General features: G+C 39.9%; 2 protein-coding genes across 5 annotated transcripts; one reads left to right on the forward strand and one right to left on the reverse strand.

Annotated features, from left to right (window-relative positions):
• The first annotated feature begins 329 nt into the window (after positions 1-329).
• On the forward strand, positions 330-3065 carry LOC141798877 (actin-related protein 2/3 complex subunit 4). The gene is made up of 6 exons (XM_074680793.1): positions 330-477; positions 1160-1278; positions 1700-1811; positions 1914-2009; positions 2281-2451; positions 2546-3065. The coding sequence occupies exons 1-6, from the start codon at positions 475-477 to the stop codon at positions 2549-2551; spliced, it is 507 nt and encodes a 168-aa protein (XP_074536894.1). The 5' UTR covers positions 330-474; the 3' UTR covers positions 2552-3065.
• A 736-nt stretch (positions 3066-3801) lies between these two features.
• pfkfb4a (6-phosphofructo-2-kinase/fructose-2,6-biphosphatase 4a) lies at positions 3802-16702 on the reverse strand. Of its 4 annotated transcripts, none has more exons than XM_074680768.1 (14): positions 16533-16702; positions 11068-11184; positions 10739-10835; positions 10587-10653; positions 10427-10501; positions 10279-10335; positions 10070-10191; positions 9761-9968; positions 9527-9673; positions 9339-9443; positions 8418-8547; positions 7843-7905; positions 7664-7728; positions 3802-4666 (listed from the first exon to the last, which is right to left on the reverse strand). In XM_074680768.1, exons 1-14 carry the CDS (start codon positions 16585-16587, stop codon positions 4607-4609), a joined length of 1368 nt encoding a protein of 455 aa, XP_074536869.1. In that variant the 5' UTR covers positions 16588-16702; the 3' UTR covers positions 3802-4606. The 4 variants fall into 4 exon arrangements, with proteins under 4 accessions (XP_074536869.1, XP_074536851.1, XP_074536859.1 ...); XM_074680750.1 differs by lacking the exon at positions 16533-16702 and adding an exon at positions 12269-12591; XM_074680758.1 differs by lacking the exon at positions 3802-4666 and adding an exon at positions 4695-6234 and having other exon boundaries at positions 16533-16698.
• Positions 16703-17989: the final 1287 nt, after the last annotated feature.

The raw sequence follows: 17989 nt of genomic DNA on the forward strand, positions 1-17989 counted from the left end.
AAATCGTACTATTAGAAAAATACTATTTGTATAGCTTTACCCTTCTGCTAGAATAGTATCGTCGGGGCAAACCACATTCTACCAAATAGCATATGTGAAAACATGGATAAAACAACGTTTGAGTCATCATATTGGTACTCATTTTGAAATAGAGGTGTTGATAACCAACATTTTCATTAAAAAAGAGAAAACAGGGTGAAAGTGACTCTTAAAAGAACAGACAGAAAAATGTTGTCTCCCATTCGAAAAGCGTAATGGTTTCCACCTTATAGGTGATCGTTTAGTTCACCACGCGCTCTAACCGGGCGGGGCCCAAGGCGCAAACGGTAAAATGTCTGCAGTGTGGCGCGACCTGCTTCCCCAAGTGCAGATGTGAATAAATGAAGCGTACCCTATTTGTACTCGGCGATGTAGGATTTACGGAAGAGGAGTCCCAGGCGTGGCAGAGGAACTTCCGTCTTTCACAGCATAAAAATGGTAAGTCTCTTACACTTATTCCGCCTTTATTTTCAATTATTTGGTCATTTAACGCCGATAACTACGGCTGTATTCGAGGTAAGATAAGCTACTATGCTCGGTGTTGCTAAGATACCCGGATTCTGGTTGGTTGTAGTAAAGACATGACGGGCATCCTTGACACGGTTTGCAGAAACTGGAGTGAGCTGAGCTGTCTTTTTTTCCGGCTCCCCCTTTTTATCTGATAATGATGCACGAAAACTTTGATTAAAATCTCTATTATTACACTATAATAAACCTGCGTGTGCCCTTTACATTGGTACAGTGGTGTTAATAGTCTCATTTCGACGCGCTGCAATCTCGGTCACCTGGAAACAACCTCCTCCAACGTCATTCTAGCTAGAAATTATTAAATCACTTCACATTAATTGATCCTGTTTTTATTTATAAAATGCGTACTTATTACTAGATCTGCTAAGCCGTTAACCGTGAGTAGATGTTGTGAGTAGTCACTCCATCAGGTCTCTTTGGTTCCTGGTCTAGACTGACCTCATAAGCTGACCCTGCATGTTGAGTCAGCCTCAGCGGACTGGGAGGTGCAGTTATTCGCTGACTCTGCCCTTTAATGTGAAATACATCTCTCAAAAAGTTAGCTTTTCAGTTGAATTCACCTAGAGATTAACAGACTTGATTTCATCCACAGACAGCTACTCTGCGCCCCTACTTAAACGCTGTGAGGGCCACCTTGCAGGCCGCCCTCTGTCTGGAGAACTTCTCCTCTCAGGTGGTGGAGCGTCACAACAAGCCAGAGGTAGAAGTCAGGTGGGTTTAATGTGTTCAACGTTGGTGGCTACACAGGCTTGTCCCTTTGCTTTGCTTTCTCCTGTTTTCAAGCCCTTTAGCTGTCTGCAGATCATCTCCAGCTGTCACACAAGCATGGACTTGTGCAAACCTGCAGAGGAAAAAATCTGCAGGAAAAAATGACACAGGCATGGGCAAGGCTGCAGAATTGGCCTGCAGGGACTTGCTGTGGCCTTTTTGCAGCTGTCTTGTAAGCAATACAGTGTGAAAATGAACTCTTTTTTAATGTCTTGGGGGGTTTTTGCACTCTTTTTTGTACTTTTTTGTTTGTTTTTTTGCAGATCACAGTTTTGGATGCTAAAATGTCTTTCAGTGATGAGCTAACTTAAGCAGGCTGCAGGTCTGTTTTCATTGCAATGGGTGCATTGTGCTGTGGTTATAGGAGCAGTAAGGAGCTGCTGCTTCAGCCTGTGGTCATCAGTCGTAATGAAAAGGAGAAGGTCCTCGTTGAGGGTTCAATCAACTCTGTCAGAGTCAGCATTGCTGTCAAACAGGTGATGTAGAATTTCATTCTGTTTTCTTTGGTTGTTTTGTTTTATTGCTGTTTTTTATTTTCCTCGACAGTATAATCTGATTTCCAAACAAATTCTCTGCAGGCTGATGAGATTGAGAAGATTCTTTGCCATAAGTTTATGCGCTTCATGATGATGAGAGCAGAGAACTTCTTCATTCTGAGGAGGAAACCAGTAGAAGTGAGTGCTTTTTTAATGAAGTATTAATACACTGGTGGTAAATGTATGATTACACTACACATTATAAATGTGGATCATTTTTAACTCTGTAATAGTTGACACTAAAGGCTTGTTCATGCACAGTTGTACTAAATATTATACAAAGATATAGAGTATCACAGTAAATACACCATTTATTCCCCATGTACTTAACTTCATAGGTTATATTTTTGTAGAATTTGTTCATCAGCCTCTTGTTGATATTCTTTCCTCTCATGCATTGCGATTTCAGGGGTACGACATTAGCTTCTTGATTACCAACTTCCACACGGAGCAGATGTACAAACACAAGCTGGTGGACTTTGTCATCCACTTCATGGAGGAGATCGACAAGGAAATCAGTGAGATGAAACTTTCTGTTAACGCACGGGCCCGTATTGTTGCAGAGGAATTCCTGAAGAATGTAAGAAATCTCTCAGCTGTCTGTTGTTGTTGCCAGAGTTCAACTGATCAATATTTTGCAAAATTGAAAATAATCTGACACCTTCTCTCCACAGTTCTGAGGACAGAGTTGTCCATTATCCCACACCAACAAGGGAAACAGCTCCGGGGGCCAATCATCACAGGAATGGAGGACTAAAGGAGTGAGCAGCCAATCAAAGAAGATGAGAGGAACATGACCAATTTGATAACGTTTACATCCATCTCGAGTATTTCCCTGTACTCATGAATATCAATGACTGTATATAATGAAATATTTACCAGTTTCATTTTCAGCCACTTAGAACAAATCCCCAAACAAAGGCGGGTCCTTAAAGTATTAATCATGTTGATAGTCATGAGTACAGGGGCATTGAGATTGTGTTGATGCAAACTGAACGGCCAGGTGTATGTATTTTTCTGTATGTGAGTCTGTATGTCCTGTCACTTGTTTCAAGTTTGTTTGGAAAAATTCTCTGTTCAAACCATATTTGTAGAAATTAGAATGTTTAATCAGGAACATGGAGCAGGAGCTGTCTGTAAGAAAGCCACCAAATCCCATGTAGACAAAAGTAAATAAATCTCTGTTGTTTTATACCTTTTTAGTTTCCTCCTTAAAAACTGTGTTTCTGCCATACAGTGAACAATAGTGTCGCTGGTGTTACAGCTGTTCCTATAAATGGATCTGGTTTGCTTCACAGGAAGTTGATGTTAGTTAGCACTTCACAGATAGGGTGTTATTTAATCTGTGAGAAAGGGGAAGTAATGCCCTCACACTGCAGGTAGTGTGTGAACCGCTCCAGTCCAACGGTAAATTTTCACATGAAAAACCAAATGAAAGTTAACACCATCAGTTCTTAGACTAAAAATAACACATCATGTGCCTCCAAATTTATTTTTCCTGTCTGAGTTTTAACTCCCAATCTTCTGAAAGTTACACCTATTTCTGAGTTAATAATCATTACAAAGTGGTCTAAAACTCAGTCATTTTCACACTATCAAGGCTGTTTAAAAATCAGAGGAAGTGGCCTTATACACAGATTTACATTAGGAAGAAGCCAAAATATTAAAGAATGCCCACAGCCCAGGATTATCCAACTGCTCAACCTGTCAGAGGGCACTGTACTATAATATATATTACATATTAGTAATAGTTTAATTGGTAAGTAAAATATGTTGAAATAATGTAGCAATGGAAATTAATTTGCAACCATCTATCATAGACTGGCACAGTGTTTTCATGTTTTATAGACTCACAAACCAGCACTTATAAATAAAGGAGTGCTGCTGATGAGTTATTACCTCCTCATTAAAAAAAAGACAAACCAGTGGGTTTATAAAAATAACTTCTTTATTATAGTTGAGTTTGTCATACACTGATGTAAGCTTTGAGCTAACATTGCACTGTGAAGTTTTTCAGCCCCGTGTGCTCAGATGTGTTCTTTAAGAAAAGTGACTGGATGTTTTTTTATTTCACCAAACTTCTGTGTGAAGAATCAACATTTACTTTGACCTCAGTTTTACCAATTAGTATAAAAACTTCTATAACTTTTACCTCTGTTAAAAAATCTTTGAATGAGTGTTTATTTCATTGAGCCCCCTTAATCTTTAAATATTAACCTTCATATCTTTTTTCCAAGTAGATATAAACTTTATATTGCACAGTATCACGAAAGACACCTTCACGTTCAACATTGATTGCACATTACAACAGCATGTCATACATGTGTAGCAGAAAATCACATGATCATTTGTTGACACAACATGGTTAATACTCCAAAGTATTTAAGTATGCTTCAGGTTTACTGTCACAAATAAACACACCAAAGTGAATAGAGAAACAAATAACAGGAATCAGGCGTTGTCTTCCCCTCAGAGCACAACAACAGTCTGACTGATAAATAAAGTGAACCTGCAGTGTGGCTACATGAACCCCTTACAAGGCCCAAATAGACAAAGTGATCAGGTCGGTTTCCTTCGTTTCTTGAAAATGAAAAACACAAGGTGAAGTGTGGCAGTAGTAGTGAAGGGGAACCAGGCGTATCACCCAGATGGTCACCCCTGTGAGGAGGATGAGCAGGCTGGGAGAGAGGATCTGATTCCAGGAGTGGGAGAGAAGGTCCAGCCACAGCGGGCCGTCAGAAATGAGCGGGGACGGTTTGCAGGGCGTCTTCAGGGGTACGATGAATGTTCACATTCTACAAAGAGAAACGCATCATTGTTAGGAGAGTTTCTGTTTGTGTTACCTGAAAACAGCTCAACTATTACAATCAAAGGGAATGAAGTGTGATCTGGCTGTTTTACCAATTCAAGCTTATCATGTAAGCTATAGTGAGTTAAGTTTATATTCTGTGAAAATTAAGATGCTTTTTGTGTACAGATGATTGAACACCTCGTCACTGCTGAATGCCACAGCTTCTTTTAAGCACTTCTCTAAAATATAGACCTTCAGCAAATAGATGTTGCAACTAACCTCACCCTATGAGCAAAATTCATGCATTGTCTCTGGGATGTTTATTTCTGTTGTGCACTTTAGAAGCAATGGTTTGATCATCATAGTCTGTTTTTACAAATGGCTTTGAAGAAACAGTATTTCAGTCTGTGACTAACACACACACATTATGTTGCATCTCTTATTGTAGCCAAAGGGAAATGTGTGTTCATCACACAGTAAGAGTATTGTTCAAGCTGATGAATGGCAGCACTTTCTTCAGCAGACTTTTTGCATATCAATGAATGGGGAAACCTCCCCAGAGTCTCCAGTTTGCACAGCAGAAAGAGCAGGAAGTGGACTGAATATGTCTGATCTCCAGATAGGAAGAAAATATTCTCCTTGTGTATAAATGTGACATGAGTACGAGTGAGAAATCTTAAGCACTGCAGGCTGAGGCATACAGCTTTAGATATGGATTCAAATATTTCAGACTAAAACGGCATTCATGTCAAACTTGCTAAAATGAAGCACAGGAAGATTGATTAAGGATACATGAATTGGATGAGTGTTTATTAGGAAACATGAAACATAAATATCCTCTTGATTCTGATCAGTCATATAAATATATACCTTCACATTGAACAAAAAAACATTAAAACAAATTGTTAAAAATCAGCTTCTTCAAGAATCAGTAGACAGTGTTAACATCTAGAAACCAGAGACAAACTGGACAATTAGAAAGGTAATGTAATGAATAAACAGATGATTCTATGTGCAAAATATGAAAAACAATTTGTTTCTTACTGTGCATTGCTGTAAAACTTAGTGTCCTGACTTTTACCACAAAAGTATAATCTAATAAAACACTGGTTCAAGTTAATGTTCTACATTAGTTTAGGAGACAAGTCCACTGAGAAAAGAAACTACATGTAATCACTGGTCCAACAAAAAGGTGCTGGAGTTTCACTGCTTCACAGTCGGGATGATAGCATCAGTTAAAATAACCAATCTGCTTTTTAAGCAGTCTCCACAAATTGGAGAATGTGTGCGACACTAGACGTGTGCCAAAGGTCTATCAATAAACAAAATAAAAAACTGGATTCCAGTTAATTATCACCATCATCACTTAAAATGTTGATTAAAAAAAACAAGACTGATTAGAGTAAGGAGTGATTCAGTGGACAGACGGACTTGGTGCTTTGTTACAGTGGTACGGTGTGTGTAAAGAGGGCTAATGTAGGATGGGGTTGGGGAAGGGTGAGGAGCACTGCCTCATTGGTGAGCTGGCACTGTTAGCAAAGCCTCCTCTGACATCCGCGACACTTCTACGTTCTGTTTGATAGGAAAAAAAACACACAGGGGGAGGGAATCAATCACATCAAACACATAATTAGAATCCACTGCAAACACACCAGGTAGCTCAGGAAGAAGGATTCAATTACAGAGGGTTTTTTTTTCTTGTTTTTATGCGCTTGTTTCTGCTCTATAAAACTCAACCTAACTATTGTATGCAACCTTTTTATACATTTTTTTTATTAAATAACATCAGCCAAGTGTAATTGCATCAGTCTGGATATGGGGCTGCTCAATTACTTCAAATATTAAAATTCAGAATATTTGGGATATTGCATGTACGTGGATTCGGACAGATCTACTGGTGCGTTCCAATTACACTGAAACTGGGAAATGGGTAGTGGGAACAATGCCATCTCCATGATAAAAGCGTTCCACTTGCCAAGTTGGAAAACCTTGCAATAGCAGCAGTATTGCTATATATAAACCTTGAATAATACTATATGTATAGATGGCTAATTTATTGTGTCAAAAACTGGTCAGAAATGCTAAAATAAACAGAATATAAGAGGAGCTTAGCCATCTTTGACTGTACACCGAGGGCTGGTCCGCCAACTTCCAGTTGAAATTTCCAACTCAGACCTTGTAAACTCCGACTTCTGAGTACGAATGGAACGCACCAATAAAACACATGAAGTGAAAAAGTACAGGAGGGTAAAATTAGGCAACTACCAGAAGTTATTCCTCAAACTGATTTTTCCCTGAGATCAAGAAGCTGTTGACCGTCTGCAGTCTGATTAAAACAGTGTGTTTACTGGCAGGGCAACCAGCACTCTGTGTGAGTGTACATGTACACAGGTGTGTGTATACTGGGCCCGAACTGTGGGTTTACCTCTCATGCTTCCACAAAATCATAACATGATGTGAAATTGCGCACAAGGACACCAGTTTAACTCTTTTTCATGATCCATATCAAGATACATGTGATGAGGGGACAACGACAGACTCTCCAGGATGTTTCTGTTGGCCTTGATCAGTTTACTGCTCTGATTGTATACAATCCACATAATCTAACTCAGAAACTTCACTTTTAGTTCACTACACTTATAATGAAAAATACCCATCGAAATCAACTGTTAGCAGACAGGATGTTCATAATCAGGCTCAGTGGTAAAGTTAAGTGTCTCCCAATCACAATGTCTGGAGTTCAATGCCAGCTACTGATGGTCTATGTAGTCATCTCAGCCATCCATGTGTAAATGTTGTGTAAGTGGGTGAATATGACAAGCAATTCAAAATGATTTGAGCAGTCAGAAAAATAAAACCTCTGCATGAGTAAATATCTGTTTTCCATTTGTATCTATATCTTTGTGTGGATGGACATATCTTAAAAAGTTTGCCTGTTTGTGTGTGTATGCACGTGTGTGTTCACAGGCAAGTCTGTGCTTCTGCATGAGCTTATACCCACCTCTGGTCTTTCTCGATGAGTGTTGACAGCCTCCACATTTAAGCAGATGGACTCCACTTTGCAGCCTGAGCACACAAACACAACTTTGGTTATCCCTTATAAAGGTGGAAGAAAAGTGTTTAACTCACAGAAACAACATTCATTCAATGCAATGTATTCTTACAGGAGACTAGACCTACCATAAGCTACAGGCGTTAGCTTCAGCACGGTGTGCAGCGGGCACTTCAGGTACGGTAGCTCCTCTGTTTCAGAGTAAACACAGCAGAGCAGAAGTTTAAGAATTGAGCACTTTGATTTCATCAAACTTCAACATGTCTGGTCTGTTAAGTTTAATTTTCAGTTTGTTATGGGTTTAGTATCAATTTACAGATTTACAGTATGTATCCCTTTGTTGAAAAGGTAAAGCCTCTGAATAAACAGTGATACATCAGTGGTTTCCCTATCATCACCGCTGAGTCCAAGCCACAGCTTTATCAGTAAACTCAATGTGTTCAAGTGAGACTACGTCACAGTATTCAAGTGGCTTCATCCAGAACCTCATTTAAACAAGGTGCAATTGGTTCAATTCAGGGAAAATAAATATTGTGATGTGTCAACTTTAAGTTCTCCTGAGCAGTTAGTATAAGCACTACTCCTTAGCTTACTTATCTGCCAGGTGAATTTAGAGACTGTCTTAAGCAGGTGATTTAACAGCCCTTCTTTGTGTTTAATCAGTGTTGTTATTTAATGCATGAGGTTTAGTTTTAGAACTTGCCTGCAGTCTTATCCAGAAAATATGCCAACAGGCAGCGCATGACAGCCTGGTGACAGATAACCAGCACGTTTTCCTGCCGCTCCAGCTCCATGATGACGGGCTCCAAGCGCTGCACCAGATCCTCATAGGACTGAGCCAGAAGAGAAACAAACTGAAACCAACTAGTTTTGGACAACGAAACAAAACATATTTTTTTCTGTAGATGTCCAACTGTATATCTAAAAATAGAATCAATCTATAATTTAAGAAGCAGATCACAGGAGATCATTGCTGTGAAAGGGTTTCTTTTCACTAAGAGTGAGAATAAAATGCAGCCAAAGCCATGAAGCTGTTGGTTAAAAGCTCCATTAATTCTCTTTTACTTCATACACTTTGGTGTGTAATCATTCTCAGGTAAATACATTAGCATTAAAGCAGGTGAAAGAAATCAGTTCAGGCCATCTTCACCAACACCAGCTTAAACACAGCTCCCCAACATCAGCACAGTGTCTGCCCGGTAATGCTCAAATCAATCTTCCTGTGTTGGATAAATGGAGCGCTAATGAGATGGACTTAAGGTGAGAACACACCAGAGGGCATTCAGACACACAGTAAACAACCGGAAACTGCGTGTTGGCACACACACACAGACAGTATTGTGAAATCTCTTCTCCCCGTTATCTGATGTTTGGCCAAATCTGTCTTGAAGAGCTGCATGTCTAATTTGAAACTCATTAGCAGAGATTTATTGGCCTGTGGCCATCTGGATAATGTTTAATCATGTCTGTGGTCACGTCTGTACGAGTGTGTGTTTATAAAGGAAGACCAAGTCTAAATTGGAAAAATCTAAAACTGAAAACAAACACACTTCACAAAAGGATCCCACTGCAACACTTAGAGATAAACAAACGCTTTAACATTTACGTAACCAAACTGACTGACCTCTCCTTTAGGGTACCGATAGCGATATTTGTCCTGGTCCCTCAGAGCAAACTCCAAAGGATAGTGGTCCTGGATCTCCTCATACATCATCTCCTCACAAACACCCTAAAATGATATCACACAAAGATTAACACCAGAAACTTTCGAAAAAAAATATAGCTGTGCAAAGCAGCCAAACTTGTACTTACTGCATCGATCTCATTCAGGACCTTCCACTGCTCATACGGCACACTGAGAGCCTCGGCAGTCTGGATGGTTCTCTTCATCTGACTGGTCCACACCTTAAGGTCACTGATGCCCTGTGACTGTATGAACTGGCTGAGTTTCTTGGCAAACTACAGAGAGAAAATAAAACTGTTGGTGCTATTTCAGGGGGAAAAGAGCAGTAAAGAAAAATCATAAAATAAAAATAAAAAATTAACCTCTTTGCCTCTTGGTGTAAGACCTGAGTCTCCTCCAATTCGCCCCTTGACGTTAAGTTCGCTCTCGCCGTGGCGACACAGGTAGATGGAACGCGGTGTGATGTGTATGTTCATGAGGTAGTAGACGATCCGGCTCTGGATGTGATCCAACACCCTGTTTACTAAGTAGCGCTGACCCACGTCCATGATTTTGATGTAGGAGAGATCCCTGAGGAGAGGCCCAAGATACACAAAGCCTTCAGGTTAAAAGTGTACAAATTCAAGGGCTTGCAAAGAGAAAACATCCCCTCTAATAAACTTTCATCTCACCTGTCCAAGACTTCATCCAGTGTCTCATAGGAGTTTTCATAACACTTGATCCTCTTCATGAAGTCCTCCACCGCCTCCTCAGTGTTGCAGTTTGTGTAGTCAGGGCTGCCCAACTTCACTTGCTAAACAGGGAAACCAAGACAAGTGAGGCCAACAGGGACAAGTGTCTCTTGAGGAAAAAATAACTCAGATCAACTCCAGACACTTACCACTATGTTCTCCTGTATGACATCTGGGTCTTCACACACAGACTCCACAAAGAACACCTACAGGAAGAGCAGGGAGGAAGGAAACATGTTTAGTGTGAGGGTCAGATAGTGCAATCAGCCTCCTCTGTTGAAAGACCCAGCAAGGTACCTTGAAGCCATTCTGCTCTGCAAACTGGATGATGGTTTCCCTCCTTTCTCTTGTGGTGTTCGTTGCATCAAAAACCTGTTAAGCACAAAACAGACATACTTTTAGTGCACTGAATTTAACCTGCCTAAAAACATGAAAATAAAGAGAATGTGTCAACTACCGCAACTTGGCCTCCTTCCTCCGTGAGGTACTGCCGCACATCATTCAGTGCTGCTGATGCACACTGTCTGGAAACATAATACAAACACAGATGAAGCATTGCTGGAGTGTAATTAATTATTGAAGTGGTCGGAGGCTGGTTGTTACTCTTACCGTCTGATCCTCAAACCCTCCTCGTTGTCTGGACGGAAGAATTCAAAGGACTTGTAGATCTTCACAAACTCTCTCCTGTACTGTCCAACGTTAAATTCTGTGGGAGAGAAGGACATGAAAAAAAACAAAAAAAAAAAATTGAGCATTTTTGTATTTAATTTAGCATTGTCTTTTATCACAAAAAATCATCATAAAACACCATATAATATCATCTTTGTCAAAGTCAATGTATAGGGTATTATATTTCCAGCTGCACTGCAATTCCCACCCCCATCCTGCACTCCCATAACTGTCCAGGAATTTTTGCCTAATTTCAGAGAAGGTCTCACCTCTGGTTGGCACGTCAATCCAGTTTAGATATCGAGTCAGCTTCTTGGAAATGTAGGTCTTCCCCCTGGCAGGAAGGCCCACAGTCACAATCAGGGTGGGACAGTTGGTCATACATACTGCAAGGTAAAGGAGGAAAGATTGCATCAGTCATGTGCTCATCACACACTAAAAAGTAAAGCTGATCCATAGCAAAAGGATTTAAGTGCTCAGTAAAATGTTTTAAGACATGGTTTCTTTATAACAGAAAGCATTGCTCTGTCACTTTTAAAACCTACCAGGTCATACCTTTCATACTGTATATAAGAATAAAGAATAAAGACTTGGTGTCAATGCAAGATTATCTTTAAGAGTAACCCAGGGAAAGGGACAATAAGACAGTCACACCACCCTGACAGTGTTTTCAACAAGAGCAGAGGTCAGAGTGGCACTATCATGTCCGGTTACTTGTGAAACACTTCACTAAGAATTAGTTTCAACACTCAGTCTGAATGAGAGCACAGATGACAGGGTGAGAGGGCACATCAGGCCTCTAAGTGCTCTCAACCTCTCAGCATTTAATTTTGAGGCTGGTCAACGTTTAATATCTAAAAGGATGTAGATTTGACCGAATTGTTTTTTATTTTCTCTCTCTTTAGTCCAATAAATCAAAAACTCTGTCTCAGTCGAGTGACAGTGAAGAGGCAATGCCACACACATAAGTGAGCAATGTGTATGCAGATAAAACGCACACGCTCATCCACAGAGCACATCACTCACATGACTGCAGAGATACAATTCGTGTTTACCAATAGCTGGTGCTTGACTTGGCACTCAGTAACAATGATTTAAACATCCCCAGTACCAGTCATTTCTCCTCGATGCGAGCTGCCTTCATCTGCGGGAGCATTCAGAGAGTCCTTACATAACATAGTGAGCCAGATGGCTGCAGCTCAGCGAGACATCTGAACTCTGCGAACTGCGGTCCACGCACCGTGGTTACTTTAGCAGGAGCATACAGGCGGATTGAGAAACGGCGCTAAACGCAGGAGGCGCATTAACGTTAATTATGCACGATTTCAACACAGGCTCTGGCAGCGTGCACACAAACGTGAACACAAAGCCAGGCAAGAAATACAAAAAATGTGGTGATACACATTCAACCACGAGGGATATAGCTCAACATATAGGTGCTAACACCGGTGGCCACGTTGTCATACGAACCCTTTCTTTGCGAAATGTGTTTTTCAGGAAGGCCATTTTTACAAGGCATCCAGATCTTCTTGAGCGGATTTTGGGTGAGTTCCCGCGGGTTTGTCGGTGCTTTTTCCTCCATTCCGCCTTGCGAGGTACCAGAGGCAGCAGCGGTGGGAACACGGGGCCTTTTCCCGTGATGCTGCTCTGAAGGTGACCGGTGTTTCATCCACGCTGCTCGCGGTGATGGATACAGGTCTGCACCCCGGTCTCTGCCTCTGCTGCTGTCACGTGATCGTGTCAGACCACTTTTTATAAGGCGGTCGTAATGACTGCAGTACGGGTGCAACACATTTTCTACTCAGCCGTAAAGAGCGTAAACTGAGCAACAACAAAAAAAAAAATAAATAACAAATCCTGTAGGCTATAGTTGCTTGCCCGCAACAAACCTAGTCACTTGTAGTGGCTCGAGATCGGCACACTGCATTACCTTTATCGTATTACAATAAATAAAAGACTTCGCCCCTTAACTCCAGGGGAATACGCTACTATGCAAGGACGCCATATCTCACCTGATCTCTTTTTAAAGTCTTTTTGAAGTAGTGTTTCTCAGTTTTTAGTGAGACACATTCAGGGAGAACAAACCTCATCCATTTTTAAGTTTCTTTATAGTGTTGTGCAGTGCTGTTAAAGCCATAACTATAGGCTATCTGCTAAAATAATGTTTCAACACATTTTTCATTTGCAAGTTACATTTGTCCAGGTAATAAGAGTTAAGAGGAAAATATGGAAATTGTTTTTGTTAAGTGTTGCAAGATGCTAAAAATATTAGACAACATGAGTCTTTTGAGCCTTTTGAGTCATTGAAAAAGTTTTCATAGTTTGCAACAGAAAAGGCTCAGAAATTGGAAGAAACTGTGATCAGTTCATCACCCATCACTGATGATACTAGTTTCGCGAGCAACAAATGCAACAGACTCCGAAAAAAGTCTTTCATTGTATTATAAAGTCATGGTGAAACAACACAGTTTGTTTCACTGTGAAGATAAAAACATTATTTAGAGCTGCTTTTGGAGCAAATAAGAGTTTCAGATATTATTATGATGAATAATATACTAATTGAAAGAGATTATTTTTTTCTCATTACTTTAATTCTTAATTTAAAAAATGAGAAAACCAGAAACCAGCTGCGGTCAAGATGGCCTTTTCCAGTGCAGTCAACAATATCATAAAAACAAAACAAGTATTGAAACCATAGAGAAATGTTCAGCTAGAAGTGAAAATTCATCACAGGTTTGTTGACTTCACATCGATCATACCTTGGCCCATCTTTGACCTGTGCTGTGTTTAATCAGCTCGATTTCACGAACACATTTGTGTCACACCTTGTTTTCAGTTTTGCCAGAGCAAATTGCAAAATGTTTGGCCTTATCATTGGTTTATTTGTTTAAGTGGTTGACAAAGATTTGACCTTTTGACCCTTTGACTACTTCACAGGATTATGCTTACAAAACCTAATGACTTTTGTCACTTTTTGGAAAACTCAACTCAAACAAAAAGCTGAGTAGTTTAACTAATACCATCAGTATGAGAATCAGTTCAACAAGAAAATGCAAATCTTCTCCTACAAGAAGTACCCCCTCTTTTTTTGTAGAATATATATATATATATATATATATATATATATATATATATATATATATATATATATATACTAGGTGTTCCCAAATATTCAAAATGGTGTGTGGTCATTTTTATTACTGTGAAGTTGGGCGGCAGAAAATAATCAGAACTAAGAAAACTTGCTGTATTAAACACTAAGCATCAACTCATTGTGCTGACTTTCTTTTTAACATTTCTGATTCTCCTGAATGACACACACTGCTGACCATTTTGGTGAGAAAAAAACACTTAAAACCTCAAAAGCAGAAATGTACAGGAATAATAAAATAAAGAAAAGATGAATTTCATGATAGTGCTTCTCTTTCAGGGTGCTGAATTTCAGATACTTGACCTTTTATAACTGAGTTGAAGGAGACTTTAAAACTAAAAGTAGTTGTCCTGTCAAGACTTTTCAAAAAACATTTTCAAAAAATCTTGCATTTTAATGGCAGCACCTACAGCCAAATAACTTGTAGCACTTCGTCACAGGAACTAGGTTTTCCTTTTTGTCTAAATTCTTGCTTGTGTTGTACGTCACTTTGGTCAAAGATGTCTGCTAAATGAAACTGTAGAAATGTAGACATTTTTCAGTAAAAAGGGCATAAACTTACAATAATACCACATACACCATACCTTAGTAAGGTTTTTTTTGTTTCATTCTTTTCCTATTATACTAATTTAATCAAAGATAATACTACCAGTATTTTGACCTCCTTTCATCAATGCCAGAAAAACTGGAACTTGCAGACACAAAGTGAAGCTAAAGGACTTTTTGCATGAGCTCTCATTGTCCATGAGATGGCAGTCTTCTTTCCCTATCTCTATGTGTGTGAGAGGTCAACAGAAACCAGCAACAAAATTCACACCAACTATGTAAATAATGATTCAACTGTGTGCAACTCAAAATGTTCAGTGAGAAATCTGGGGAAGCAACAGTCCTTTTACTCTGAGCATTTTTAATTATTCATTTATTTTTATTTCAAGGGATGCTTAGAGGGGATTTCCCCAAACCATTAAACTTGCTAGCAAGTTGTTGTTGTTTGGACATATTTTGTAACACCTGTAATTTTATCCAACTTATCTCTCCAGGAAATGAAACTTTGGATATAATGTTTATTAACAAATTTAGGTCAAAGGGTTAGAAAAATGTGTCTCAAATATTCTTTCCATCTCTAAAGTGCCGAAGCAGATGATTCTGGCACACCTTTGTCTACTTTGTGGGGAGAAGAAAAAGAGGTCTAAAAGGGTCAAAGCTCCAGCAACACTTGGATTAAGGAGAGCAACCTTATTATGGAGCAACATATTTCGATTGAGACTACAAGCCTACATGGGTTGTTCTCCTTCCTTCAAGCGTTGCTGGAGTTTTATCTCTAAATTGCCAAACCGCACATGACAACACCCTAATATATACTCAAATACATCTACTTTACATGGCATTAATTGGTTGGAAAAGGTCCCCACATTGTAGAATGACTCTTTACATTGGCATAGCTTCAACAATATAGGTGTACACACTGTAAAGCGACACTTCCGTGGATGCCCCTCTGTTTATTCCTGGTGGCTTTATATCCAATGCCCATATGACGCTGTATGTTCAGTCTTTGCTGGTGGATTAACAGGCCTGTGACCTACATATGATGAAAATGAAAATTTTCTAATTAAGTAGCTCCCCTCTTTTTCTCAGATTCCCTGACTGCTGGCAGACTATAATACATGTCAGGTTCATCAGGTACGCACAGAAATGGCACACTCTTCTCATGCTAGGTTGTAATGATACAAGCACAGTGGGATATATAGTTCTGAAAGAAACACAACACAAGCTGTGTCAAACACTGTAACAGTTGTTAATGCAGGCTATTATTTGGTGAGTTATTAAAAGAAGCATAGCTAATTTGTGTGCTTGATCTGTGTGTGATCATTTCCAGTGAGGGTAAATGGGGTTTCTTGCACACTTCAGTACACAGGGACATGAACAGGAAACAGATCACTGCTCCTCCTCCTCCTACTCTTAGTATAGCTGTCAGACTCTGATTGCTGCTAGCAGCTTTTAGCCTGTGTTACAATAGACAAGTCATTGCCAAGTGCAGTATACACATTACACTGGGAAGTAAACACACGCAAACAGACTGCCTTAGCTCATAAATGAACAATCAGCGTGTCTATAAGGCTTGAATGATACACACTGCGTCGCAACAACAACCTGGTTCACAATCACAAAACGAAACCCATTTACATCTGCAACAGTTTCTCCATCATGATCTGTGCGCAGAATTTGACAGTCATAAAAACAATAACACTAATAGAGAAACTGCAAAGCTTCGGGGGTTTATAATTTCCTGCAAGCTGCAAAATATCCGACTGTGTGTGTCTGCATCCTCTGTGTAACAAAACGACTGCTGCTGTGACAGATGAGGTTGGTAACTGTATAAAACAAAGATCATCGCCTCTAGTTGTTATGTAGGGGAAAGGTCTCGGTGACAGCGCCAACACAGCGACAGGCAGCAGCACATCGACTCTTGTTTACGTCTTGGAGAGCTGCTCGACCTGCCTCTCACTGCCCGACTCTCTCTGTCTCTGAAACGTACAGCACCAAACTACAGCCTGCTCAAGCCTCCAAAACGGTCTGTCTTACCCGCTCTGTCCTGGTTCTGTGCGAGCCCGGGTCGGCCGGAGCAGCCTCTCATCATGGGCGACCGTCTGATGGAGCGCGAGGCAGCCTGACGATGTGTACGTGCGTCCTCGAGCAGCCTGTTCTCACTGATGCTCAGTGTACACACACACACACACACCCACTCTGTGTGTGGTTGCGCGAGTGAGTGCCGTAAGGCTTCTCCAAAACTGGACTGGAGGAAGGTACAGCCTACCTGCACCACGCCCCCTCCTCCACCCCACCATCCACACAGTTAGCATGAAGATACCCCATCAGCTGGTGGTGCTTAAGTTATTCAATGACTCAGAGATCTATTACAGCAGGTAGTGATGCAGCCACTGCAGGCTTACCAAAGACAGTCCTACACAAGTCAAGGATCTCTTACAACTTAGTAGATGAATGTTCTTTAGCTACTTACTTCATAAAATAAAATAAAAAATAAAAAACAACATATATAATGAACCCTAAAGATTCTTTGGTTATGACACATTTACCATACACATACGGTTTCTTAGGAGGAATTTCAGTGATAACCTATTGACAGTGAAGAGATAAAACAGGAAGAGCTTTCTCGTAACAATACACTTGCTTAACTTGTTTTTCCTAAGTGTTAAGGCATTTCCTCCAAGTGTCTCTTTTCCTTGTTTGCTAGTACTACAACTAACTGTTGATTTAACACAAATATGAAAACTGTCTCACTTAGATCACATGTAGAAAGTCTTCATGACAATCAGAACCAAGTGCTTCAAAAAATCATACCGTATAATCATGCAGCTAATTACCATGTCTTGGTAAATCCTATCGTTTTGAGAAAGGATTTTTGTGTGTCAGAGATGGGTTGCACCACATGATAGTGACCATACATGTAATCATAAAGGTTACTTAATATTAAAAAAGAAAAACCTGTGAAAATGACAAATCAGTGATAAGGTTACAGTGAAAAACACAAGGCCTTGATGACTCAGGACATTTATGTGAGTCCCAGAAACACTTGTACAGGTTATTCCTGTGTAAATAGGACAGCTGTCTGAATGGGAAACCTTTTTAAGCTCGAATTGAGGTCATTTTATAAGAATATATGAAGATGTTATTTTTCCTTTTACCATGGTCAAACGCCAACATCATCCACTGACTTGTTGCAGAAACAAAAATCATCAAAAGGGCAAAGTTTGGTGAGGTTTGAGAGGTTGGATATATACTTTATCAGGCATTAAAACGTGACTTTAAAATATCAAATCTTCAACCATCTCTCGGTCACTTTCCCTGTGTGTAAGGTTGTGAAATGATGCTCATGTGTGAGGTCCAGATGAAGCAGACACTCTTCTAATAAAGTTGTGGTGTCAGTATCAGCTATAACACCCTTATCAGCAGCATGTATGGTAATGATGACACTAATTGTCAACCACAAGACCAATTAGTGTGTGCACATGATTGAGACA

Source organism: Halichoeres trimaculatus, unplaced genomic scaffold, assembly GCF_033239565.1.
Source record: "Halichoeres trimaculatus isolate MK-OKI-2021-1 unplaced genomic scaffold, fHalTri1.1 fHalTri1_scaffold_1, whole genome shotgun sequence".
Taxonomy (NCBI): Eukaryota; Metazoa; Chordata; class Actinopteri; order Labriformes; family Labridae; genus Halichoeres; species Halichoeres trimaculatus.